At 51.9% G+C, this 27785-nt stretch overlaps 2 protein-coding genes across 4 annotated transcripts in view; both read left to right on the top strand.

Moving 5' to 3' along the window:
• Positions 1-19861, top strand: part of SLC12A4 (solute carrier family 12 member 4) — a 59900-nt gene extending 40039 nt beyond the window's left edge. For all 3 annotated transcript variants that reach the window (XM_036748932.1, XM_036748934.1, XM_036748935.1), the window contains exons 7-24: positions 638-879; positions 1411-1625; positions 4497-4661; positions 4794-4892; positions 6119-6176; positions 9190-9364; positions 10979-11097; positions 11781-11879; positions 12389-12508; positions 12803-12907; positions 13415-13583; positions 14227-14422; positions 15033-15202; positions 15305-15436; positions 15636-15743; positions 16376-16560; positions 18093-18226; positions 18928-19861. In XM_036748932.1, the coding sequence (XP_036604827.1) occupies positions 638-879; positions 1411-1625; positions 4497-4661; positions 4794-4892; positions 6119-6176; positions 9190-9364; positions 10979-11097; positions 11781-11879; positions 12389-12508; positions 12803-12907; positions 13415-13583; positions 14227-14422; positions 15033-15202; positions 15305-15436; positions 15636-15743; positions 16376-16560; positions 18093-18226; positions 18928-19019 (2583 nt within the window). In that variant the 3' untranslated portion in view covers positions 19020-19861. The remainder of the gene's footprint in view (positions 1-637; positions 880-1410; positions 1626-4496; positions 4662-4793; positions 4893-6118; positions 6177-9189; positions 9365-10978; positions 11098-11780; positions 11880-12388; positions 12509-12802; positions 12908-13414; positions 13584-14226; positions 14423-15032; positions 15203-15304; positions 15437-15635; positions 15744-16375; positions 16561-18092; positions 18227-18927) is intronic.
• A 2841-nt stretch (positions 19862-22702) lies between these two features.
• Positions 22703-26958, top strand: LCAT (lecithin-cholesterol acyltransferase). The gene is given in 7 exon segments (XM_036751276.1): positions 22703-22991; positions 23581-23737; positions 24270-24385; positions 24609-24704; positions 24802-25026; positions 25878-26469; positions 26471-26958. Coding segments are annotated over 7 exon segments (1491 nt in total). The 5' UTR covers positions 22703-22714; the 3' UTR covers positions 26499-26958.
• The last annotated feature ends 827 nt before the right edge of the window (positions 26959-27785 follow it).

Here is a 27785-nt window from a genome sequence, read left to right as displayed (position 1 = left end):
CACACACAACGCATCACATCCTTGTAATCTTGTTTCAGCGGTTCTTCCTTAATGCCTGCTTCCTGTGTGTGTGTGTGTGTGTGTGTGTGTGTGTGTGTGTTTGCGTCAAGCTCAAGGTCCACATTTGCTGGTGCTCTTTCAAACCTTCTTCTCCCACTCTGGCTTGGCCTGGGCAGACGAAGGCCTGTTAGAACAATAGCCCAGTCCTTTTTCCTTTTTCTTTTTCTTCTGTTAAGTCCTCAGAAAACTGTTTTTTTGGCCCACATCTGGCTTCCCCGCTCAGCTCCTGGAGCCTGGGCAGCCGAGCTCAGTTTTAGCCTTGGCAGCAGCAGGAGCATCTTGAGGACAGCCTGAGCAGGAAGCAGGGGCTGCTGGGCAGGGATTCTTACCCGCCTTGCCCTAAGCGTGGTTTATAGGGGGCCCCACCCAGTCTGAGGTCTCTTGTGTGTGTGTGTGTGGATGTACAAATCCTCACCCCACGCCTTGTTCCCAAAGAGGAAAGGGAGTCACTACTTCCTGCCTCAGAATCGCCCCTCCAGGAGTGGAGACTGCATTTGGCTCCTCGCCTTGGGAAAACAAAGATGGAAGGATTTGTTTGCCCAGCCAACACTCCCAAGCCAGGCCCTTGTCATTTCAGACATACATCGCCCCGCCGGCTGCCATCTTCCACCCAACGGGGGCCCATGACACCTCGAGTGCCACCCTCAACAACATGCGAGTGTATGGGACCATTTTTCTGACCTTCATGACTGTGGTGGTGTTTGTTGGTGTGAAATACGTCAACAAATTCGCCTCGCTCTTCTTGGCCTGTGTGATCATCTCCATCTTGTCCATCTACGCCGGTGGCATCAAATCCATTTTTGACCCTCCCGTGTTTCCGTAAGTGATGGGCGTGCTGGAACCAGAGGGAAAGTTGGAATGAATAAGGTCACTTTGGGGGTGGCTGTGTGTCTTTCCCCATGAGCCAGTGGAGAACCAGGGCTAACAGCCCTCCCAGCAGTGCGGGGCACCCAGTCCATGGAAGAAAGGAGAAAGGGAAAGAGAAGGGAGAAGGAGGGGTAGGCTCATCATGCGTTTAGAGCTGGAAGACACCATAGAGTTGATCTGATCCAACCTCCATGGTTTACATGGGAGGAGACCCACAGGGCTGATTTGCCCAAGGTCACAGAGCCAGTGAGTGTCAGAATCAGAACTCCCAACTCAACCCTGTTCTTTGTCTGCTGCCCCTTCTAACGGTGGGGTAACTGATGAGCCGGCTGGCTATCTCACTGAATAGTTGGAGGTCCCCTGGGACCCCGAGCTCTCCATGACCCTTGGCCTGGGGGTAAAGAGTCTGACAGGTCATCCGGGGGAGCACGTTCAATGAACTCATATCTTTGACTTAGCAAACTTTGACCTTTCCCCCTTCAGAGTCTGCATGTTGGGCAACAGGACCCTGTCCCGGGACCAGTTTGATGTTTGTGCCAAGACCACAGTAGTGGACAATGAAACCATGGCTACCAAGTTGTGGGTCCTCTTCTGTCACACCTCCAATCTCACCTCTGAGGGCTGCGACCAGTACTTCCTCCTCAATAATGTCACCGAGATTTCTGGGATCCCCGGAGCTGCCAGTGGGATTCTCCAGGGTAGGTGTGGAGAGTGGGGCTCTGGGGTGCAGACGCCCTAGGCCAGGCCCAGGTGCATGGATTCTCAGGAGGAGAACAGGTGCCTTCATGGGTGGGGTCTGACATCCCCACTTATGAGAAAGGCGGAGGAGGCAGTCCCAGCCTCACACCAGAGTCCACCCCACCCCAGAGTCGCCACCAGCCAGAGCCGTTCATCGCTTGCTGGTACGGTGCCACGGGCAGTTCTGGACTGGCCTTCTAAGCTGACCTACGTGGATTCACCCGGATGGACAAAACACATTTCCAAGTGTCCCTTGAGGCCCATGCCCCTCTCTCCAGCTTCCCCAGGAGAAGAGGAAATGCTTCAGAGTCACTGGGTGTTTTCTCCTTTCAGAGTCAAGCCCAGCTGACGCTGGCCTGAGAAGTTCCCACCAGAGCCCATAATAGGTCTCTGTTTGGGAAGTTGGCAGTGACTGAGAGCTCTCCCACTGAACCCTGGCATGCTCATGTCTCGTGTAAGCTGAGCTGCCAGCTTTGGAGATGCCTCATTGGACGCTTGGACCCAGTTAACCCTCGTTTGGTGGGCTCCATTCAGAGGTGTGGGGATCCCGTAGTGTCCTAGCCCTCTTGGAAGAAAGTGAAAACCTTGACCTAGAGACTAGCCTGCAATCTCTTTAAAGTGTTAGCTTCTTGAGGGCAGGCATGTCTAGCACATTGCCTGGCAATGGAGCAAGGGCTGACTGGATGTTTGTTGGTTGACTGACTGACTGATTGATTGAGTGGAGCCTGTGCTTTTGTCTCGGATGAGGCTGCTTGGCCACTTCTGCCCAGCACCTCCCCCAGCTCTGAGTCTGGAGTAACCAAATACCATTGGCCAAAAGAGCCATGTGATTTCCAAACAGCCTGCAGAGCCATGACATCAAATTTTCCAGCAGTTCAAGTCAGTATTTAATAAGAACTTGCTGTGTGCAGGGTTTGCTGCTTGGGGCTGGGGATATGAAAACGAGAAATGACGCAGTTCTGGTTCTCGAGCTCCCCACCCCTAGCAGAGAGATAGTAAGCCATGGACACACATTGGGGGGCGGGGGGAGGTCAAAGGAGAGCCCCAGGCCAGGACCCCAAAAAATCAGATTTCAGCTGAGGGAGATGAGGAAAGCATACCTGCCAGCCCTGGGGAAGCCCAGGCAGAAGAGGGCCAGGAAAGCCTGGGGCTGGCTAGCTAGCTGTGCCGTTCAATCCAGTCAGGTGTGATGCTGGGGCCCTCCAGCCATAGGTGGCTTGTGGCAGAGCCCCAGCCTCAGCATGCATGCTTCGTGTCTGCTTGGCCAGCCCCATTCTGTGCAGCTGATAGGCCTGGGCGTTCTCCAAAGACGAAACAGCCCTTCCCTGGGTGCTTGGGGCTTCCTAGCCCCTTCCCCAGATATCCACGGGAGCACTTTCTGTTTGGGAGTTATCAAGAGAAATAAAGCATGGTCCCTTTCCTCCAGGAGGCTACAGTGAGTGGAGCTGAGGGCTCTAGATAAGAGGAAATGTGGTGGGTCTCACAGTATCAGAAGGCCAGCTCTGATGGTTACCAACACAAATGTGATTACAACGAGAAATCAGTCTCATGACTGTCATCCCAATACGTCAGATTGAGTACCTTTTCTAAGTGGTTTTACATATGTAATTCCTTTATTATTCTGTAAAAGGTAACTATACAGAACAAAACTTTTCCTTTTTTAAACTGTTACAGCCCCTATTTATTATCATTTACAGGTAAATTTATATACACATATCTTTATATATAAATACTATGTGAATTATATATTACAAATAACATAAATTCTATGATATATATATATAAATTATATATAAATACTGTAAATTATTCTAAAGCTGATCATTAATTAAGCCAGAGTATAACACCTTAGGTGTATAGAAGTCCAAAGCAAACCTAGCTATCATATAAAAAAGTGTATCAGAGTGGGTTCCCATATGCCTTCTCAGAACCGTACATAGTGTAGTCATCTGTAAAATAGGGACATAATACTGGCATTTGTTGTGAGAAAGACCCCCCCCCCTCGCCCCAGTAAATCTTGTGTTGTTAGTTGTTAAAGTCTACAATGTTCTGGAGAGGTGGAGAGGTAGCCCCTGCCCACTGGGAGTACCCAGTACTCTTTGTACCAAGACAGCTGGTGGTGTGGTGGACAGTGTGCTGGGCCAGGAATCTGGAAGACCCGAGTTCAGATCTAGCCTCAGACACTTCCTAGCCGTGTGACCCTGGGCAATTCACTTAACCTTGGCTTGCCTCCATTTCCTCATCTGTAAAATGGATGAATAGTAGTGCCTCCATCCTTGGGTTGTGGCGAGGCTCTCGTGAGATCATACTGGTCACGGCTGAGCGCAGTGCCTGGCACATGGCACTTACTGGAGAAGGACTTCTTCCCTTTCCCTCCCCTTCTCCCCAGGGTCCAAGTAGAAAGATGGTCACAGATAGTGCAGGGTTCGTGGACGGGAAAGCTTAGAGGAGGAGGTGGTCACAGGATCATGGGTCTGGAGCGGGGAAGACCCCAAGTCCAACCCCCTCTTCTTATAGATCAGAGCAAGGAAGGCACCTGCCCTCGGCCTCACAGGTAGTAATTATCAGACGCGGCATTTGAATCCAGGTCCTTTGACTCCACTGTGTGCCAGCACTGTGGCCTCTTTCTTTAGTGATGAGAAATGGAGCCGGGGGGTGGGGTGGGGGTGGGGGTGGCGGGACCAGGGCCAGGAGTTGAGCCCAGGTGCCCCAGCTGTCTTGCCCGCTGGTTCACCTGGGCAGATCTTGGTGGGACTCCTGGGCACTCACTCTCCTCCATCCCTGCCCACCCGGCCCCGCCTTGGGCTGATGCCACCCTTTACCCCCACAAGATAACCTGTGGAGCAGCTACCTGGAGAAGGGTGACATCCTCGAGAAGCCCGGGATGCCCTCTGTCGATGTCCCTGGCCAGAAGAGCAGCCTCCCGCTCTACGTCTTTGCGGACATTGCCACATCTTTCACGGTGCTGGTGGGCATCTTCTTCCCCTCCGTGACAGGTGAGGCCCTGGCCCTGCCCGGTGGGAGGAGCTGCATGGGACCCTCCCTCCCCCATCCATTCCAGGAATCCAAGACCCCCAGGGGCCCCTCACACCCCAAACCCCTAAGGGGAAAAAACCTGTTTTTTGCAGGCATCATGGCTGGGTCCAACCGTTCCGGAGACCTCAAGGACGCCCAGAAATCCATCCCGGTGGGGACCATCCTGGCCATCGTCACGACCTCTATAGTGTGTATCCTTTAAAATGCTCTGCCCGTGGGCTATGCTGCCCTTCAACGCCACCTGCTGGCAGCCCGAGGAACCCCTCAAAGGCCCATCAGAAATGATCCCTTGTCAGGAGACCCCAGAGACTCCGCTCCAGCGGCATCTGGGAGATGGGGAGCCCGCTGCCTCTGGGCAGGGGAGGGCAGCAGGCCCCCTCCATGCTGGCTCCTTTCTCCCAGCGGCTCCCGGCGTCCTGTGCACACTGGCTCGGTGTGCTTTTCTCAAGCCCCGGCCACCAGAGGCCTCTGCTTCCCCTCCTTGTCCGGCCCCATCTAGGGGTGGCCTTTTGATCCTCGCTTCCTGGTTATTCCTCGGCTGGATTGTGTCTCCCTAACGCTATCATAAAGCAGTAGGGAGCAAACAGGGACCTTTTTAGAAGTAGAAAAGCAGACCACAAAGAACCCACTTGGCTCAGGATTCAGTGAACCCAAGAACACACATTACTACAGAAAGGACTCCCTATTCAGCGGCACCTGCTGCTCAAACAGCTCTCATGTCACCCCCCCGCCATAATAAGCCCCAGACGGACACACTGTACACCCGAAGTGTAAAAGGAGACCAGAGGGAGGGACCTTTCCCAATACTGATTACAGGGAGCCCAGAGAGCGGAGATCACAAGACATAGAATAAGCAGTTTCAGTTATGTAAATAAAAAAGCTTTTGCGAACAGACACAAATAGCTCTTGTGGTGTCTCATATACACACGCCCTATGCCGTTATACACCAAGCACAGGTGTCTGTCTGCTCCATCCACCAAACTCTTGATCCCACACGCACATGTGGGTCCTGCGTGCCCCACCTCAGGCCCAGCCATCCCACTGGCAGACACACTTGTCATGTACACGACCTGCCTACCACACACTCCACCCTCTGTTCTCCCATCACGTCTCCCACCTCGTCCTTGCTCTGCTCCCACCTTCTAATCCCAGGCCCGTCTCTCTCTGTGTCCCTACCCGCATGGGCAGCGTGACCCGCATGGGCAGTGTGACCCGCAGAGGTGACGCCCCTCCAGTCCCCAAGGATGAGGGGGCCTGGATACACAGAACCACAGGGAGCTTCCAGGCTGGATTCATTTGGCATGCGGGGAACTCAGGCCTCCCCAGCCAGCTGTTCCTGCAGGGGCCCTGGCAGTCTGCACCTGGGCCATGGCTTGGTTGGAGAGCCGTTGATGATTTCTTTGACTGTTTTCCCCAGACTTCAGCAGTGTGGTCTTGTTTGGAGCCTGCATTGAGGGGGTCGTCCTCAGAGATAAGTGAGTGGTTTGCAATTTATTTTCCACTTTTAAAAAGTATACTTTATATCGATGCCATTTTGTTTTTATATTATAATTGTCATTTCAGCTGGGGCCTCCCCACCCCCCCAACACACTTCTAGATTGATCTCTTCTTTGTGACTGAGAAAAACAGCATTGCCTCTTGGACATCTCAAATTTTATGTCCCATAGACACCTCAAAACTCAGCATGTCTAAAATGGAGCTCATTGTCTTTACTCTGTCTTTTCTTCCAAAACTTTCCGGCTTTGTTTTTTTTTTTTTACTGAAATATCTTTAGTCACAGTTGAAGTAGCAGTATTGAAAACATTGGTTTTTCCATATACATTTTGTAGTCATTAACTGAATGGTTACCATGCCTTTTTACATAAATTTTCATCTCTACATAGGCTTCTTACCTCCCACCCTGTCCTTAAACTTGATACAGTTAATCTCACCTCTTTAGTTTACAGTAGGAAGTCATGCTGAATTATAAATAATAATCAGCAGTGTTTAACCATATATACAAATAATGTATTGGCAAGTTGTCGTTCAGTCGTTTTTCAAGCATATCCGACTCTTGGTGACCCCGTTTGGGGTTTTCTTGGCAAAGACACTGGAGTGGTTTGCCATTTCCCTCTCCAGCTCATTTGATAGGTGAGGAAACTGAGGCAAACAGGGTGAAGTGACTTGCCCTGGGTCACACAGGTAGTCTGAGGCAGGATTTGAACTTGAGAAGATGAGTCTTCCAGACTCCAGGCCTGGCGCTATGTGCACCATGGTGCCACCTACCCCTACTGGCACGTATCTAGTTTCAAATTAGGTTTCTAAAACAGGGAAGGTGTCCTCCTGGACTCCTCACACTCACCCGTCAATCCAAGCTGGTCACATCCCATGATTTCTGCTTTCATGACATCTCTTGTATATATACATCCCTTTCTTTCCACTCCACTCACTGCTATAATTCAGGCCTTCAAATCCATGCAATTGAAGCAGCCTCCTCATCAGCCTCCCAGGCTCCAGTCTCCCCACTGCAATCCACCTGTACCAACACATTTGCCAAAAGGAATTTCATAAAGCCCCAACTGGACCAGTGGCCTCCCTCCTTAGCTCTGGTGGCTCCCTATGAGGGAGCCAGCGTAACCCGGCCCCTTTCCACCCTTTCCTGTCTTTTTGTACTTTCCTCCCCTCCATGAACACCATGATCCAGCTACCTGGCCTATATTGGCAGTTCCTTGAACACAATACCCATCTCCTATCTCCCCCCATGTCTAGAATTCTCCGTCCCTTCACCTTTGCTTTTTTTTTTATTTAATAGTATTTTATTTTTTTTCCAGTTACATGTAAAGATAGTTTTCAACATTCACTTTTATAAGATTTTGAGTTTCAAATTTTCCCCCCTTCCCAAAATGGCAAACAGTGCGACACAGGCTATACACATATGATCATATTAAACATATTTCCACATTAGGTATGTTGTGAAAGAAGAATCAGAACAAAAGGGGAAAATCACAAGAAAGAAAAAAAAAGAAAATACTCTGCATTCAGACTCCACAGTTCTTTCTCTGGATGTGGATGGCATTTTCCATCATGAGTCTTTTAGAATTGTCTTGGATCCTTGCATTGCTGAGAAGAGCTAGGTCTATCAAAGTCAGTCATCGCACAATGTTACTGTTACTGTATACAGTGTTCTCTTGGTTCTGCTCACTTCACTCAGTATCAGTTCATGTAAGTCTTTCCAGGATTTTCTGAAATCTGCCTGCTCATCATTTCTTATAGCAAAATCTATGGAGAAGGGAAGAATTTATGACCAAACAAGAGAGATAAAACACTATGAAATGCAAAATGGATAATTTTGATTACATTAAATTAAGTTTTTGCACAAACAAAGCCAATGCAACCAAGATTAGAAGGAAATCAGAAAGCTGGGAAACAATTTTTACCAGTGTCTCCGATAAATGTCCCATTTCTTAAATATATAGAGAACTGAGTCAAATTTATAGGAATACAAGTTATTCCCTAGTTGATAAATGGTCAAAGGATATGAACAGGCAGTTTTCAGAGGAAGAAATTGAAGCTATCTATAGTCATATGAAAAAATGCTCTAAATCATTTATTGATTAGAGAAATGCAAATTGAAATGACTCTGAGGTACCACCTAGTATCGATCAAATTGGCTAATGTGACAGAAAAGGAAAATGATAAATATTGGAGAAGATATGGGGAAATTGGAACACTAATGCATTGTTGGTGGAGTTGTGAACTGATCCAACCATTCTGGAGAGCAATTTGGGAACTGTGTTTAAAGGGCTATAAAACTTCATGCCCTTTGATCCAGCAATACCACTGCTAAGTCTGTATCCCAGAGAGAACATAAAAAGAAAGGGAAAAGGACCCACATGTACAAAAATATTTATAGCAGCTTTTTTTGTGGTGGCAAAGAATTGGAAATCGAGGCGATGCCCATCAGTTGGTGAGTGGCTGAACAAGCTGTGGTACACAAATACAATGGAATACTATTGTGCTGTAAGAAATGGTGAACAGGCGGACTTTGGAAAAGCCTGGAAAGACCTCCGTTTTTTAATTTCCTAGAATTCCTTCAGGAGCCAGCTCAGATCCCAAGTACAGCTGCTCTTGCCTTGGCCTGAGTACCTTCTGTCTACTCTGTGTATGTCTTTTATTTACCTAGCTATTGATATTGTCCTCCCCCATTAGACTGTGAGCTCCTTGAGAGCAGGGACTGTTTTTGCCTTTCTCAGTGTCCCCAGTGCTTAGCACAGTGCCTGGCATGGAGTAGGGGTTTAGTAAATGCTTGTTGACCTGATTGGAATTACTTGATCTTCCAGGGCCTTCCAGGAGCACTGGGTCTCCTCGTTGGCTTCCCCTTTGGATAAATAATGGGATACGAGCATACCTGCTGCTGGGATTTTTTGGGGGGGAGGGGGGAGGATAGGGGAGGCCTTAGGAACCACCTTTCAGTGCCGGGGAGCTCACTGCTCTGTCTTCTCTCCACAGATATGGTGACGGTGTGAATAAGAACTTAGTGGTGGGCACGCTGTCCTGGCCTTCGCCGTGGGTCATCGTCATCGGCTCCTTCTTCTCCACGTGTGGTGCCGGCCTGCAGAGCCTCACGGGGGCACCCCGCCTGCTGCAAGCCATCGCCAAGGATAACATCATCCCTTTCCTGCGGGTTCGTCCCCCTCCCTGACCGATGCACTCGAGCCCTTTAGACCCATCAACGCGCTTTTGTAGCTGTGATCTTGGGAGGGATCTTAGAGGTCATTGAGTCCAATCCCCTCCTTTACAGACGAGGGAACTGAGAGCCAGAGAACTTAAGTCCCTGGCCTGTGGTCACACAGGCTGCCGAGCTGGGGTCAGCAGTGTTCTCACTGCCACAAGAAGCCATTGGCTTTTAGAGGCCATCTGGCCCAATCTCCCACCTAGTTGTAGGGATGACAGCATCTCTAACAAATGGCCCGTGCCTCTTTGCTGGGACAGACTCAGCGGTGGGGAGCTCACTCCTTTGTGATGGTGTTCCCATTTTATAGATGCTAATGTCACCCAGGCAACTCCCCACAGACCTGGGATCAGAACCCAGGTTTTCTGACCCCATACTGTTTGCCCCACTATTCCACAGCCCCTCCCACATTCTGTTGGCACAACCCCACCCCCGGCCAATGGCACTGATTGCCTGGCTTACATACTCAGACTAGGCCAAGAGGCCCAAAGGCTCTCTGTCCTGCTTCTCCACGGCACAGCAGCCCCTCCAAGGGCAAAGGAGGTGTCAGGACCTGCCAGGGATCAATAGACTGGAGGAAGGAGTCCTGCCTGGCACCTGCTTGCAAGGCTCTGACTCAGAAAAGAAAACATGGAGTAAATGGAATTAGAAACACAGCAGATTGAGATGGGCAGCTAGGTGGCGCAGCGTATAGAGCACTGGCCCTGGAGTCAGGAACACCTGAGTTCAAATGCGACCTCGGACACTTCCTAGCTGTGTGACCCTGGGCAAGTCCCTTAACCCTGTTTGCCTCAGTTTCCTTATCTGTCAAAGTGAGCTGGAGAAGGAAATGGCAAACCACTCCAGTATCTTTGCCAAGAAAACCCCAAATGGGGTCACAGAGAGTCGGAAATGATTGAAATACAATACAACTACAGATGGAGACATTGGTGTTAACGTGTTGAGGAGGCCCTATTTTGAGAAGCTTGTTTCCCTTAGGGAAGTCCAGGAGTGAATGTGTGTATGTTGGAAAGGGTGACCTAGGGATGGCCAAGGACAGGGGTTCTTAACCCAGGAGAGATTTCAGGGAGTCCATCAACTTGGATGGAGAGAAAATGACACCTTTATTTTCACTAATCTCCAATTGAAATTTGACATTTCTTTCAATTATTTAAAAACATTTTTCTGAGAAGGAATCCATGGGAGTCTCCAGATTGCCGAAGGGGTCCACGGCACAAAAAAGATGTTGACCCTCCGGCTAGGACTTGCCTGGGCCTGGCCGGTGCACCAGGCCCTTAGGGCTGCCCTCCCAGGACATGTTGTTCCTGTGTTGTGGGAATGTGTCTGTATTGGAGGGGGAGGGGCTGTAGTGGGGTAAGGAGGTGAGGCTCCCCAGGGGTAAAGTTGCTATGAAGACCCATCCCATCGACCTTCCCGTTTTTTCCCATTCAGAGTGGGGTGCTGGGTCCCAGATCCAAGTGTTGGAGTCACCAAACCAGGGGTGGCTATGTGGGAAAAAGAGAGGGGGGCAGCCAGGGACCCTTGGGGTTGAGGACACCTTTCCCTCCAGCCTCTTTCTGGTCTCAGGTGTTTGGCCACGGGAAGGCAAATGGGGAACCAACATGGGCTCTTCTTCTGACGGCCTTCATCGCTGAGCTGGGGATTCTCATCGCTTCTCTGGACATGGTGGCTCCCATTCTGTCCATGTAAGCAGCAGGAGCGTCCATAGTCTGTGCATGTCTGTCTTCCCTGCTGCTCGGTATCCCCTTTCCTCCTCGTAAATCCTTCCCAGCTCAGCCGAAGAAAGAGCTGAGGAACCACGTGTGAGGACTGGTGACAGTGTTTAGTCTCTCCGCTGTTGGTCTCCAAAGTTGGATGACCAGTAAAGTAGTACTCAGCCAGAGACGCTGGGCCGTTTCCAGATCTACATCCTTTGCTTTCTGTGTTTCAATGATGTTTTTAAAAGCTGGGATCTGGCGTAAGCTTGGAAGTCTCCAACAGAGCAGTCTGTATCAGCAAGCAGTTGGTACCAGCAGCCCTGGTGGCTAAAGTGACTCTTATATACAAATCTAAGTTGTTTTATTTTTTTAATAAGGCCCAACTAAGGAATTAAAAAACTTTCAGGCCCAGGTTACATTCTTCCCCCTCCACTTACCCTCCCCCTTTTCCCTCCCCCTCCACTTTCCCTCTCCCTTTTCCCTTTCCTTTATTTCCTTCCTTCTTCTCTCTTCTCTTCCCCCCTTTTCTTCCTTTCCATCACAATTCCTATCCAAAGACGTTGGCTCTAAGGGCCAGGGTCAGGGTCAGCTTGGGTCTTGGGTGCTGGGAGAATAGCTCCTGGACTGCAGGAGTAGGCTCGTGGACGCTGAGATGCCTTCCAACTTCACAGGTTTTTCCTCATGTGTTACTTGTTTGTGAACCTGGCCTGTGCGGTACAGACACTTCTGAGGACCCCCAATTGGCGGCCCCGCTTTAAGTATTACCACTGGTAAGCTGACAGTAGCTTTATGGGAAATGACGTCTCTAGAAAAGGAATGATAAAAATGGGAAGTTGTTGTATCCCTGACTTGCCCCTGCCCCACTCCCTAGCCCTTCCTGGGCCTCCTGCCCGAGAAGGGGGCCGACTTGGGACTGCAGGCCTGATCCTGGGGCCCTTGATACCAGGGAACAAGGGGCAAGTGCCTCTGACTGTCCTCCCCTCTAGGACACAAATTCATGGGAGCATCATTGGCCTATGAAAATGCCATCCAATGGAAAAAATGAAACAGGAATGAGAAGCCTTCCTCTCCACTTGTCCTTATCTGGATATATGTATAGTGTGCGTGTGTGTGTGTGTGTGTGTGTGTGTGTGTGTGTGTGTGTGTACGCACGCTATATATCTCTTTTTATAAAACGGTGTCTCACTGAGGCCTGGGACTGTTTGCTTCTAACCCCATGCCTAGTACATAGTAAGTTCTTCATCAATGCTCGCTGATTGATTGGTTGGCTTTATTTCAGGGCCTTGTCCTTTTTAGGGATGAGTATCTGCCTCGCCCTGATGTTCATTTCTTCCTGGTACTATGCCCTGGTGGCCATGCTGATTGCGGGCATGATTTACAAGTACATTGAGTATCAGGGGTGAGTAGGGCCTGGTTAACTTGGGCTGGAATGAGCTTCAGATGGGCAGGGATTGGGGACTGTAGACAGTAAGGCTGGGTCCGGGAGGGATGGGGGCCCTGAAGGGCTTGACTTTATCGCTAGGAACGCTGGGGCAGGGCTAACATCCTGGGCTTCTCGTGGTGGTGGGTGAGCCCGGGGAGCTATTGGTGGCTTCAGGGCAGCTCCATTTGGAAAGGAATGTGTCCTTCAGGGACCCAGAGAGGGGAAAGGACAGCAACTGCTGGGCCAAGCTGTTGATTCCCCTCCATGCAGAGCTGAGAAGGAATGGGGTGACGGCATCCGGGGCCTCTCTCTAAGCGCTGCCCGCTATGCACTCCTTCGCCTGGAAGAGGGGCCTCCACATACCAAGAACTGGAGGTAAGTCCCGGGCCATTCTGTCTCCCTCCCCCATCAGGACTCCCCGCTAGTTCTCACCTGCCTCCTCCCAGCCACCCCAGCCCCACTGGAAACCCTGATGAACAGGATCAGTTTAGGGTTGGGAGGAGGGAGAAGATACCCCAGGAGAGGGCCAGCTCAGGGTGGGTTGGGAAGCCTGGAGCAGGCTTCTGTGGATGGGCCCAGGGTGTCTGGGTGGCGTGTGCTAGGGCATTGGACCTGGCCTAAATGGAAGGAATTTATTGCTTAAGAATATTGTTAACGGTAGCCAGCTGGGTGAACTGGGGGGGGGGGGGGGGCCGGAATAAGAAGGGAGAGGACCTGAAAGGGGAAGCCCCTAAATGCATACTCCACCAAGGCCCAGATGCTGTTGTCTGGAAGCTCGATGTGCAGGAGCCCCGGACTAACGCCAGGGTCCAGGCACATGGGATGTCAGTGCTGCTGCTGCTAAATAGGGACCTCTGCCCCCTCCACTCCTCCCCCTCCCAGGCCTCAGCTGTTGGTGCTCCTGAAGCTGGATGAAGACCTCCACGTGAAGTATCCCCGACTACTCACTTTTGCCTCCCAGCTCAAGGCCGGCAAAGGCCTGACCATTATTGGCTCCGTGATCCAAGGCAACTTTTTGGAAAGCTATGGGGAAGCCCAGGCGGCTGAGCAGGTACTGGCGTCTGGGGGCTCTCTTTAGCACCCCCTCTGATAGGGCCCGAGAATCAGGATCTGGGGAACCTAACTTGAACCCCCTCAGCTGGGGTGGCTGGGCAAGGCCGGGCCCAGAGTAGGCCCTCTAGAGGAGCAGAACCACGGTCCAGCTTGGCCCCTTCTGCTGTCTACACCAAGATGCTCAGAGCCCCAGGCCAGCCTCCTGCCTGCAGATTTCAGAGGAGATTTAGAAGTAAATTTGTTTCCTCCTCCATCTCTGACTCTTTCCTTGGCCCAGTTGGGAGCATACCTGAACATATGCCTATAAAGATCCAGGCTCTATTCCCAGGGGTTCCAGGAACCATGTTCAGCCGGTCCACAAGCACTTAGACTGTGCTCAGGGCTGTAACACAAAGTGAGGCAGAGACCTGGTTCTGAACTCAGGGACCTTACGTTCTAATGTGTAAATAACCAGGCACACACAAGAGATGTACAGACTAGGAGGCAGGTGTTCTCAGGATCCAAGGAGAAAACAGGGTGGGCTATGGGTGACCGCAAGGACCCCTGAGGAGAGCTCACATGGTGCTTCCAGCATGTGGGACATTCAGGAAGGCCTCACGTTGGCCCTTCTGACCCACTTGACCACGGCCTCTTGTTTTCAGACAATTAAGAACATGATTGAGATTGAGAAGGTGAAAGGCTTCTGCCAGGTGGTGGTGACAAGCAAAGTGAGAGAAGGCCTGGCCCACCTCATCCAGTCCTGCGGCCTGGGGGGCATGAAGCACAACTCAGTGGTGCTGGGCTGGCCCTATGGCTGGAGGCAGAGTGAAGACCCCCGGGCCTGGAAAACCTTCATCGGTATGTCCCCCAGACAGGCCAGCTGTCATCACCTGGGGGCTTTCTCCCACCAGACCCCTTTCTTGCTAATTAGGGGCCCTGCACTATTGGGGATGATGGGGACATATGGGTAGCTGATAACACAAAACCCAGTAGCTTTGGGTCTCCTGCAGGCTTGGCCTTAGGAATTGGAAGCATAGGTAAGTTACCTGCATGATATAATTTGAGAGGCACCCGGCAAGTTTTGTGCCCAACATTATGCCCCTCCTCCCACTTCACTGTTAGATATGCATTCCTCTGGATGCTGAAGAAGCCATGCCTTAAACTTTTATCTGTTAACACTTTGGTTAGAATGAGTGGCTCAGGATTATAGAGGATAGGTATGAGTTAGTAGGAAGGAGAAAGTTATAGGATGGGATGTAGGAGAACTATAAAGACAGATTTTGCCCACCCTCTTCTCTAATGCCAGGCTTTCTTAGAGGCCTGTGAAACCATGTCTCTGGCAAAGTGTGGTTCTATCTACAGCTGATCAGGACTGGCTGGGATGGGGCTCTTGCCAAGGAAGCTCCTGTGGTTAAGACTGGGGGCACCGGCCCTGCCCTGCATCACCTGGCATGTCTTTCTCTTGTAGACACTGTGCGCTGTACCACGGCCGCCCACCTGGCGCTGCTGGTGCCCAAGAATGTTTCCTTCTACCCCAGCAACCACGAGCGCTACAACGAGGGTAACATCGACGTCTGGTGGATCGTCCATGATGGCGGCATGCTCATGCTCCTCCCCTTCCTTCTGAAGCAGCACAAGGTGCCCAGCACCAAGGGATGGAGGGAGGGAGGGGCTGGCAGGGCCCTGAGTCTCCCCAGCTCCTAACCCCACCCCCACACCCCTCCCACGGCCCTCTCACAGGTCTGGCGAAAGTGCCGCATGAGGATCTTCACCGTGGCCCAGATGGACGACAACAGCATCCAGATGAAGAAGGATCTGGCCACTTTCCTGTACCACTTGCGCATTGAAGCAGAGGTGGAAGTCGTGGAGATGGTAAGAGCCACACACCTGCCCCGTGGCTGCCACGGCCACCACCATGGGGCCAAGCTCTCCTTGCCACGGCCACCATCACGGGGCCAGGCCCTCCCTGCCACAGCCGCCATCGCGGGGCCAGGCCCTCCCTGCCATGGCTGCCACCACAGGCCCACAGGGCAGCTGCCCACTGCCGCCTGCTCTCTGTTCTTCCCTTCAGCACAACAGCGACATCTCCGCCTACACCTACGAGCGGACGCTGATGATGGAGCAGAGGTCGCAGATGCTCAGGCAGATGAGGCTGACCAAGACAGAGAGGGAAAGGGAGGTAGGAAGCCTCCAGATGTACCCGGGATGCTGTGTGGCTGACAGGGTGGGGCTTCCCCGGATAGGGAGGGTGACAACGGGCTCTTCTCTCTCCTCTCTCTTCCTGGCTCTTCAGCTCCTTTGGAATGAGGTGTCGGGAGCCTCCACAGGAATGCTTTGGGTCAGTTCGAGGCCAGGCCAAGCCCAGCACTGACCCCTTGGCCTACCTAATCTAGTGTTCAGCCTCCTCCAAGTTTTAGAGGCAGCATGGCATAGGACAGAGAATGCTGGAGTTGGAGTGAGGAGAGACCTAGAAAAATGTATGCCTTCATCTCTGAGCCTCACTGTTCTCCTATACAATGGGATGATGTCGGGAAAGCGCTCCAGTTGCAAACCTGAAAGCACTGTAGAGATGGGAGTTATTATCATGAGGGAACAAGGTTCTCAGTCTGGGGCCTGGCCCGCAGAACCCTCCAGCGTGCCTTCCCCCCTGAGCTCCCTGCTTTAGATCTGACCAGGCTCCTGGGGAGTTTTCCTCCCCAGAGAAGTGGTAGATAACTGTGCTAGGAGTGTGAAAGCCAGACCCTTTTCTCTGCTTCCTTGTCGCATCCCATCCCACCCTTCCTGGGTGCCTGGGTCTGTGTGCTCCCCCAGGCCCAGCTGGTCAAGGATCGGCACTCCATAATCCGGCTCGAGAGCCTGTACTCTGATGAAGAGGATGAGGGGGAAGCCAGGCCCGAGAAGGTCCAGATGACCTGGACCAGGGATAAGCATGAAGCTGAGAAGAGGAACCGGGGCAACACCCTAGAAAACTTTCGCGAGCTGATCAGCATCAAACCGTGAGTGCTGGATGCAGAGCCGTGAAGATGCAGCCCCAACCCAAAGACTTCCTCCCTCTGGCACACACATACACACACACACACTCACTCACATTCAGTCTGGCTCGCATACACAGTGTGCACATCCGGTGCCCTGTGAGAGTAGTCACCTGGTAACATAGCCTGGCCGTAGGAGCTGAAGCTCTCGTGTTCAGCCAGGAAGGCACCGCCTCCATCTTGCTGGTCTGCCCAAGGGGGATCCCAGGATTGTTGATGGTACACAGGAGGCCACATGTTGTATGGGGGGTGGGCAGTATGTTGGGGATGTTCAGGGAAGGTGTGTGGAGAAGGGAGTAGGAGGAAGGTGTGTGGATGAATGCAGGGAGGTAGAGAGGGTCAGTGGTATAGGCACATTCATTCATTTCTTTATTTAAAGTGCCTGGTATGTATAGACCACTGTGCTGGGCAAAAAGGGAAGACACAAAGTTTAAACAAGACATTCATGGTCTGGCAGGGGATCATGACTCAAACACAGATAGACGTGAAACACATTTACATGGTTAGTAGATTAGAAACATGCAGACAAAATTCCATGCAGTCTTGGAGGAAAGGTCCTGACTAACAGGGTGCATCCAGCAAGGTCCTATGGAAGGTGTTTGAATCCTTTCATGTCTCTGTATTGTGCATGTGCAGGGGAAAGGAGGGGGTATATAGAGGCTGGAGGTTGGGGTGGGGCAGAGAGGACGGGATGGCTATGGCGTATGAGAGTATGGAGGCCTGTGGGAAGTGTGCATGGGCAGAGGAGCAGCATAGACCTGCATTATCTAAGCTGCATTGTCAAGGCCTAGCTGAGAGCAGCCAGGGCGGTGAAGGGCCTCACAGCCACGGGGCATAAAGGGGGTCAAGGGAGCTAGAAGTATTTAGTCTGGAGAAAAGAGAAGTAATGGGGACACAGGTGTTTGAAGAGCCGGCACATGGGAAAGGGATTAGATGTGACAGCAAAACTAGGGGCCATGGGTGGAAGCTGCACAGAAGCAGATAAAGGCATGATGCTAAGAGGTTCTGGGAAGGGGAGGGAGAAAAGAAGTAAAGGAGGGAAGGAAGAAGGAAGGGAGTGAGGAAGGGAAGAAAAGGAAGAGAGAGGAAGAAAGAATGGAGAAGAGAGGGAAGAAGAGGGAGGGAGAGAAGGGAGGGAAGGGAAAGAGAGGAGAGAGAAGGAGAAAGAATGGGGAAGAGGAAAGAAGAGGGAGGAAGAGAGAGAAAGAAGAACAGGAGGGAGGAAGAGAGGGATGTATCCTATTGCTGACATTCTTGTCAGGCGAGGCTAGGACCAGGTGGCCTGAGAGGTCTCTCCTTCCTGGGAGAGCCTGTGATTCAGTGTGGTTGGGGATGGCAGGGTGTGGAGAGATGGATGGAGGTGAGACTGCCAGAAGCCAGAGTATGCCATCGAGGCCCCACAAGGTGCGGGCAGAGGACCCCTTCTCTACTTCCTCCATCTCACACTCGGTCCCCTAGCAGCTGTTCCTGACCCCTGTCCTCTGGCTCCTTTGCAGAGATCAGTCTAACGTCCGGAGGATGCACACGGCTGTCAAACTGAATGAAGTCATCGTCAATCGCTCCCACGATGCTCGGCTCGTCCTTTTGAACATGCCTGGTCCACCCAAAAATAGCGATGGAGATGAGAACTGTATCCTTTGGGGATGAGCTTGTTGGGCATAGACTGGGGCTTGGCAGGAGACGTGAGGGCTTTTACAAGGTTCGGGTCACTTGGGGCTCTGCTCAGCCTTCTCCCTTGGCGCCAGCTGACCACCGTCCGCTCTGCCTGGGGATGGAGCCTCGTTCAGCAGAGTGGCTAAGAGGCAGAGCTACAGGCTGACAGCTAATATATTGAGGGGTGTCACCCTGCATGTTCCCCCAGCTTCTATCACCCTGTCCTCAGTGCCAGAGACTCTATCTGTTACACTGGATGTCCAGAGGTAGGGATTGCGAGCGTTACCACCCCCATTTTACAGATGAAGAAACTGAGGCAGAGAGATTAAGCTACTTTCCGAGGATCATGGGCATCAGAGCTGGGAAACAAACCAGGTCTCTCAATAGAAGCCAGATGCTTTTCTGCTGCGTTTGTCATAACCCTCTAGAAGCTTCCAGTATAGATGGAGAGGTGTTAGCTAATAGAATTATTGTTGGGTTTAGCAGCATATAAGCAGTCCTGAGAGTAAGAACCACAGGGGGCTTCCCAAGAGGGAAGGAGTGCTGGGGCCAGGCCCTGTCATGCCGGGTCGTGGTCAGGGAAGATGCAGCCCCCGTCTTCACACGTATCTCCTTTGGTCCTGAGAGTATGAGGAGGGTCCAGGATGGCCTCGGTTCAGCCCTTGACTCCCTGCCCAGACATGGAGTTCCTGGAAGTGCTGACAGAAGGCCTGGAGCGGGTGCTGCTGGTGAGAGGTGGAGGCCGAGAGGTCATCACCATCTACTCCTGAGCTGGGGCCCCCACCAGGGCCTCTCTGGCCAGTGACGGACACTCCAGTGCCAAACGGACAGCCACAGTTCCTGCTCCCCTTCCTGCCCCACTCCCCCACATTGTCCCCTCCCGTCCCCCTACCTACCCCGGGGGCTGAGGCTGAGAGCCAGGCATCCCGCAGGCCCCCCACTCCTCACCTCCCGTTTCACCTTCTGCCCACGGTGTCCGACTTTGAAACTTAACCCCTTGTAGACGAGGGCTCGTGCAGTGTGTTAGTGAGGGAGGGGCCATGGGGAAGGCCATTCCCAGAAAGATTCTTGGAGGCTTTGCTTTGAGATCTGGGGTCAGGCCTTGACGGCTATTTCCCAGGCCCCTCTCCCCACCCCCCTTCTTCCTGACTCTAGGCCCCCTGGGCGGTGGGGAGGGTGTTGTGGAGGCATTTTGGCTGGGCTGCCAGGCCCACCGGCAACAGAGACGGGAATCAGTGAAGCTAAGAGAGATGAGGATTATGTTTGCAGGTGGCCGTGGCCTGCTGGGGACCGCGTCCTATTTATTTGTGTATTTATTGGTCAAGGAGGTTGCCAGGGAGCAAGAGAGCAGAAAGCTGCTTTGGGGGGAGGTGGAGGCTACTCCCCAGACCATGGGCACATACCCGCCCGAAGGAACCCGCCAGGCTGTGAAGCCCAGACTGTGCCGGGGAAGCCCCCCGTCGGACACACGGCTCTTCGTCCTCACCAGCTGGCCTCGGGGGGTGTTGGCCTTGCCCAGGAAACAGGAGTGGACAAAGCAGAAGGTCCCTATGAGTTTGGGGTTATTTGTTTGTTTTCCCAATAAAATGTTGTTTACTGACTTCTATTCCCACCTTCCGGACCTGGTTTTGTTTCCTTCTTTTGTCGAGGGAGGCACGGAGGGAGGGAGCCAGTGTCCAGACATAGCCCAGTTTCAAAAACAGCTGTGAGGTCATCGGGACCTGGCTCTGCCCCAACCCAGCCTCCCTCTGTCCTTTTGTTGATCCCTGGCTTGGTTCTGGCTCCTTCCCTGGAATCCAGGCCAGCTGTGAGTGGGTGGGAATGTTTCACTTCCTATGCTTCATAATCCCCTTCCTGTTTTGGGAAAGTCTCCCCTGGGGACCCACTAGAGATTGAGAGCTTTAAAAAAATCTCAAAAACAACAGCAGCTTCATTTTATAGGGAAGTGAATTGTCCAGGGTACTGCAGTAAGAATGCTGGGATTCAAATTCAGATCCTTTGCCTCTACATCCTGCTTTCTGTCCGCAGCACCCTGCAAACTTTTTTTTTTTTTTAAATTTGGAGGCAGTCAGAGTTAAGTGACTTGGCCAGGGTTACACAGCTAGCAAGTGTCTGAGGGCTGATCTGAACTCAGGTCGTCCTGAGTCCAGGGCTGGTGCTGTATCCACTACGCCCCTTGGCTGCCCCTCTGCAGACTGTCTTCACCCCTCCCTTGTAGGCACACCTCCCTCCCCCCAAGGTACCTCTACCAGATACAATCCCCGCTTTTGCTAAAAGTGAACCTCTCGCTCAGGGAATGGCTGAACCTGTTGGGGTATGTGAATGTAACGCAGCGTTCTCGAACTGTGTGAAACAATGAACTCGAAGGTTTCAGAGAAGGGTTGGAAGCCGTTAATAACCAATGCGAAGCAAAGGATGCAGAACCCAGAACGCCACATACACGACAGCTGTAACCACAATTGTTAGTGTTTATATGACGTTGCAAAGTACTTTACAAAGGTTTTCTCATTTGATCCTCAAGAACCCTGCTGAGGATTATCCCCATTTTAAAGAAGAGGAAACTAAAACTTGCCAGGCTCACACAGCTAGTAAGTGTCTGAGATGGGATTTGAACTCGGGTCTTCCTGGCTCCAGATCCAGGGTTCTATCCACTGCCGGAAAAAAGTGAAACGTGATGGTGTGTAATTATAATGGTCAAGCTTGGCTCTGGGCAAGAGTTGAAAAACACCTCCCATCTTTGCAGAGGTGAGGAACTGCGGGTATATAATGGTGCATACACCTTCAGACACAGTTGGTTTTAAATACATCTATGTTTGCAGAGGTGGGGAACTACAGGTGTATGATGTTCCACACGCTTTCATACTGAACTGCTTTTTTTTTTCCTTTTTAACCTTTGTTATAAAAGATGACTCACTGGGTAGAGGGAAGAGAAACATATTTAGAAATGGAAGTGATGTAAAAACAAAAGAAATAAGGACAGGATCTGAGATTTCATTGTAAAAGATCTCGATAAATATAAGATTAAAAACAAATGCAGGGGCAGCTAGGTGGCGCTGCAGTGGATAGAGCACCAGCCCTGGCCTCATGAGGACCTGAGTTCAAATGTGGCCTTAGACACCTACTAGCTGCAGGACCCTGGGTAAGTCACTTCAACCCAATTGCCTCCCACCCCCCAAAAAAACACTAACGAAAAACCCCAAATGCAAAATGTTTTTTAAAAAGGACAGAAAAAAAGGCAAAACACTCCAGTTACGTAAGAAGCATTTAGTGAGCGCTCAGAGCTCTTTTGGGACCTTGAGGAGACTTTTTTAAAGGAAAGCCAGGACTTGGACTAGATTCCTAAGAATCATAAGATCTTGGACTGAAAATAATATGAGCTCACATTTATGTCATGACCTAAGATTTGGAAAGCATGTGGTCCATATGATCTCACTGGACTCAACAAACCTGTGATGCCATGATTCCCATTTTACAGACGAAGAAGCTGACACTTCAGTGTTTAAGGTAGGATTCAGCCTCCGGTCCGCCAGAGCCTTGGTGCAGCACTGTAGTTACGGCGCCACGCCGCTCAGGGGGCGCAGGATAGAGCACCTGCTTACAGTCAGAAAGACTCGAGTTCAAATGTGGCCTCAGACATCGGCTGCGTGACCCTGAGCGAGTCACTTCACCCTGTTTGCCTCAGTTTCTTCAGCTGTCAAATGAGCTGGAGGAGGAAGTGGCAAACCGCCCCAGTAACTGCCAAGAAGACCCCAAAGGGGTCAGAAAGAGTGGGCCGGGACTGAAACAGCAGCAAAAACCTCCCAGGGTTGTCGCGAAGATTCCAAGTGAGACAATAGCTGTGAAGCACTTTGCGCGGTGCCTGTCGCTGTATGAATGTCAGCGTCATTTACACCATCATCATCGTCGTGGTTCCCTTCAAGGATCTGAGAACGTTCGCCCCGGCTCATTTGTCGGAGGAAGAAACTGAGGTCTCGAGAGGCTGTGATTTGCCCGAGTGTGCCTCTGCTAGTAAGCAACTGAGTCGGCATTTGAACCCAGGTTCCCTCAAAAGGCAGCCCAGAGAGCCGGGGTGAGGGCACCAATCCATCCTATCCAATTGGGAACAACAGCCGGCATCCGCATCGGGGTTTATCCCCGTGGTTAATCTCGTTTGCTCCTCACAACAGCTCATGTTACAGATGGGGATGCTGAGGCCGAGTGGTCAAGTGATTCGCCCAGGTTAGCCAGTAAGCGTCTGAGGTGGAATTTGAACTCGAGTCTCCCCGAATCCGAATCCAGCATCGTACTGGCACAAATCACAAGGGCAGAGTCCCCGCTGGCTATGCTAGGGTTCCTGAGTACCTAGGGAAGTTCCCAAGGTCAGTGCCTGGTCAGTTTTCCCACATTTTCCCAGCCTCCCCTAGCTCCCTCCCTCCTCATTTCCCCAGTCCCCTCCCACTGCCCCCGGAGCACCACAAGCCCTCCCATGCCCCACACCCAGGTCCTCAGCCTCCTCCAGCAGTGCCCTCCTCCGGTCCCTCCCCCTGCCACCCACAACACTTCTCCTGATAAGGAGCGGCCTGTGTTTGCTCCAGGCACGGGAAGCATGGGGCTCCTGGGACGGCTGGACTGCCGCTACTCCCTCCTGGGCCTCCTCCTCCTGTCCCCTTCGGTCACCTCCTTCTGGCTCCTCAACGTCCTCTTTCCCCCAAGTGCCACCCCCAAGGCTGCCCTCAACAACCACACAAGACCTGTGGTGCTTGGTAAGGCTGCCCCCAGCCTCACCCCTCCCACCTGGACCAGGGAGGGTGAGGGCTTGGGGGAGGAGGGGGCGGGGAGCTGGGTGAGGGGCTCAGCCTATCGAGAGGAATCAGGGCTCCAGTTTTGCAAAGCAGCATCTGCCCCTCCAGCCCCAGCTGCTAACCCAATGGCCCAACTTGTAGCGTGTGGGAATGGGAGGGATGTCCCCTGGGGCCGTGGGCTGGGACAAAGGGAGGGTGTCCCGGCTGGGGGGTGACCTGGATCTCCTCTCCCCTCCCCATCCCAAACCCCACCAATCCACACCTCACCTCCTAATCTCTGGTGGCCTCTCGTCCAGGGCCCTGCCGAGACTGTTTGCTCCATCCTGGACTTTGGCTGAGGCCCTGGAGGGAAGAAAAGGGATGTTTGTGTTTGTCTAGCTCTGTCCTAGGTGGGGGTCAGGGACACTGCCCCTGCCTTCCCCCCCCCCACTTTCGGGTGGGAGCCCAGGGTTTAGAGTTACAACCTCCTCCTCCCACACGGGGCAAGGGGAAGGGGGAGATCTAGTGAGGGATGTGTGATGTGTGAGGGTAAGAGCCCTCATACCCGTAGTGCCTGGCTGCTTGGGGAACCAGCTGGAAGCCAAGTTGGACAAGCCAGATGTGGTCAACTGGCTGTGCTATCGAAAAACAGACTACTTCTTCACCATCTGGTTCGACCTCAACATGTTCCTGCCCCTCGGGGTGGACTGTTGGATTGACAACACTAGGTAGGCCCCCTCCCAAAACCAAGCTCCCCAACCACCCCCAAGGCCCTAGTCCAGATCCCTCCCCACAGTCAAATGTGCTTTAAGCTTGGCAAACTTTTATATCCCTCGGTTTATTTGATCCAATGAGACAGGCTGTAAAAGAGTTATCACCTTCATTGTAGAGAGGAATTAGCCCAGACAGAAGTGACCCCCAGGTAGAACTCACACTCAGGACTCTCCTCAGGACATATTGAACGTCCCAAGTGCAGGGCATCCATGCATCCAACACAACAGCCCACGTCACAGAAACTCAGAGTTGAAAGAGACCCCAGAGGCAGGCCAGACCAGCCTGTGATTGACCAGGTGTCACCACCCAGTGGTGTTCTACACATGTATCTGCTTCCCTCCTCTCTGCACACCTACAGGCACATCCCACCTTCAGATGCCTACATGCATCTACCCCACACACACAGTCACTCCATCACACACACACACACACACACACACACACACACCACTCCCTGGAGGCTGAGCCTCCTTCTTGACTCTGCAGGGTGGTCTACAACAGGACCACAGGACAAATGTCCAATGCCCCGGGTGTGGAGATTCGGGTCCCGGGCTTTGGCAAAACCTTCTCCGTGGAGTATCTGGACCCCAACAAACTGACAGGTAGGCAGGTATAAAGCTGGGGGCCTAGGCTGATTCCGTGAAAGTTTAGAGGCAAGTCCATAGTGCTTGCCACCCAAATCCCAGTCCCACTGGAGGGAAAGAGTCCCAGAAGACCCTGTACTCTGGAGGCTTGGGTCAGAGGCGGGAGGTAAGGCACCACCCTTGGGGCCCTGCATATCCCTATAACTATAACCCTTTGTCCTGTATCTCCACCCCAATAAAGGTTACATGCACACACTAGTCCAAAATCTTGTCAACAACGGGTACGTGCGAGATGAGACAGTTCGGGCTGCGCCTTACGATTGGAGACTGGACCCCAGTGAGTAGGGGTGGGGTTGTGGGGAGAAGGCACTGGGCATGGATGGGAGCCCAGGGCAAGGGGTGCAGGCCAGTGTCTCACACCTCTCTGGCCCCAGCCCAGCAGCAAGAATACTTTAAGAAGCTGGCAGGCCTAGTGGAGGAGATGTACGCCGCCTACGGGAAGCCCGTTTTCCTCATTGGCCACAGCCTGGGCAACCTTCATCTGCTCTACTTCCTTGTGAATCAGCCTCAGGCCTGGAAGGACCGATTCATCGATGGCTTCATTGCGCTGGGGCCCCCCTGGGCTGGCTCTATCAAACCCATGAAGGTCCTAGCTTCTGGTAAGGGCATCAGCCACTGAGACCCGGGGAAAGACAGAAATACAGAAATGCATTTACAAACACGTACCCTCAAAAACACACAACCAGCCCCAAATACATGTCCCTCCATAGAGGTCATACATATATGCTGATTCCCATGGATGCACAGAAACACATCCTGATTTACATACGTACATACCCACCCCAGATATAATCCACCTAGGAATGGATAGATTTTCTGTCCTCCTCTCATATCTGTGACACCATTTGAGATTTTTCCCCCTGAATCCCTCCCAGGGCTCTTGGCAGAGGAGGGGCACTGCTGGGGGGGCAGGGAGATATAGTGAGGAAAAGAAGGGACAGGTGTGAGTCTGACAGTGAGGGAAAATAAGAATGTCAAAGACCCAGGGCTCTGGTTCTGAGTCAGGTCAAGTTTAGGATCTGGGTCAGCATCTCATGTCAGATTCCAAGCCTGTGCCCGAGCCTGAGATGTGCTAAGGGCCAGGTGGTCAGTAAACATTTTATAAGTACCAGCCATGTGACAGACACTGAAGATACAAAAAAAAGGGAAAAGGCAGAGTCTGAATCAATTTGAGGTCTGGGCTCAAGCCTGAGCAAGGCTGTGACCCATTTGGTAGTTTAGGGCTAAGGTCAGGATTTGAAGCTGGGATTTGGGGTCAGGCCAGGCCTGAACTGGGATCCATAGATTTGTGTGCGGGTTGAAGCCAGAGTGTGGGTGGGATCTGGAGTCATATTTGGGATCAGAGTCAGGTTTTAGTCAGGACACAGATTGGGTTTGGAGGTAGTGAGTGACAGGAATGTTTGGGGTCTGGGGTGGGCCCTGAGTCCCTCCCTCTGTCCTCTGTACACAGGTGATTACCAGGGCATCCCAGTCATGTCAAACATCAAACTCCGAGAGGAACAGCGGAGGACCGCTGCCTCCCCATGGATGTTTCCTTCCCGCCTCGCTTGGCCCGAGGACCACGTCTTCTTCTCCACACCTAACGTCAATTACACCTTTCAGAACTTTCAGCGCTTTTTTGCAGACCTGCACTTTGAAGACGGTTGGTACATGTGGCTACAAACACGAGATCTGTTGGCAGGGCTGCCTGCACCGGGCGTGGAGGTATATTGCCTTTATGGTGTGGGGCTGCCAACTCCCAACACCTACATCTACGATGAAGGTTTCCCTTACAAAGACGCTGTGTCCGTTCTCTATGAAGATGGCGATGACACTGTAGCCACTCGTAGCATGGAGCTCTGCACTCGCTGGCATGACCAGCAGCCCCAGCCAGTCCACGTGTTTCCAGTTCCCGGCCTGCATCATCTCAACATGGTCTTTAACAACCAGACACTGGACTACATCAACTCCATCCTGTTGGGTACCTATCGAACAAAAGCCACCGAGGACTCCCACCCAGACCCTGCCCCTTCCAAGGACTCCCACTTGGCCTCGACCCCCAGAAACAGAAAAGGTCACAGACCACACGTGAGGGGTCCGTAGTCTGCTCCAGGTGGCCAGAAGGGCAGACGGTACCGCATCTCTCCAAAGCTTGGCTCTGCTTCTAACTTTGGGCCCCCCCTACCCCTGCTACAGCCCTGTCTGGGACATCAGACAACATGAATAAAAAACCTCTTCTTTGAAGGCCAGCCCTGGAGTGACTAAGGAGGAAGGAGGTGGGAGGAGGAGAATAATAATAAACATTTATTAAGCATGTATTGTGTGCAGAGCCCTGTGATAGGCAATGGGGGATGAGGGAGAGATATAAAATTTAGATAGGAAAGGATCCCTGTGGCGTTTATAGTCATATGGGGAGATAAGGCACAAATGTACCTATGAAACATATATTAAATGATAAGTGCATTTACATATGTAAAAGAAAATGATATCGAGCTTCCAACCCCACCGCATGATTAGAAATGCATGCTATAAAGGCTGGCCTCAATGTTCAATTTCTAGACCTAGTGATTTTTTTTCTTAGCCCTCATTTCTCTAGAATTTTCTTCAGCCTTTTACACTGAAGACCTCCATCCCTGTGATTCTGAACCATCAATTTCATACAGACAAACCTCCTCCACAACCTCAATTATCTAAGGCCCTCATTCCCATCCTCACCCTGGACTATCAAAATCCAAACAATGACCAAGTAAGGCTTGAACTGGGACCTATTGTTGGCCAGTCAGTGAGAGCCAGAGTGATTTGGGTTTAAGGCATGGTCTAGTAGCTCCGTTTGAATCCCAATGGGCATTATCAAAGCCTGGTTTTCTGGTGCTGTATTTCAAGAAATCATAAATGAAACTACATGGGACAAAAGAGTTCATTGTCCCAGTTTTGGTCTTCCTCTCCCAGATTGATTTTTTTTTTTTGAATACATAAAAGAGGTCATTTTTTGCCTCATTTCTTACCTAGCCTTAATCGCTGAATGGGTGTCACCTCAGACAAACTGAGACGCAGGAAAGACCTTAGCTTAAAAAGGCCAATGTCTCCCACTGCATCCAGGGCCATCTCTAGTCATCCTAATCTGTGTCTTGCCGCTGGACTCAGATGGCTTCAGAGGAGAGAGTGAGGCTGGTGACTTTGCACAGTCCTGCCTCACTTAAATCCAATTTACTTGCAAGTCATGGCATCATTTTCCTGATGTCATTTGTCCTCTTTGAGAATGAAGGACAAACAACACACCTAACCACCTCAACCCTACCCTCCCAATGTCCAGCTGAAGATCTGCTCGCCCCTTCCACCATGCTCTCTACGATGTCCACGATTCACAAACTTCCTTTCA

This window comes from Trichosurus vulpecula, chromosome 3, assembly GCF_011100635.1.
Source record: "Trichosurus vulpecula isolate mTriVul1 chromosome 3, mTriVul1.pri, whole genome shotgun sequence".
Taxonomy (NCBI): Eukaryota; Metazoa; Chordata; class Mammalia; order Diprotodontia; family Phalangeridae; genus Trichosurus; species Trichosurus vulpecula.
This window is presented reverse-complemented; position numbering and strand designations above follow the sequence as displayed.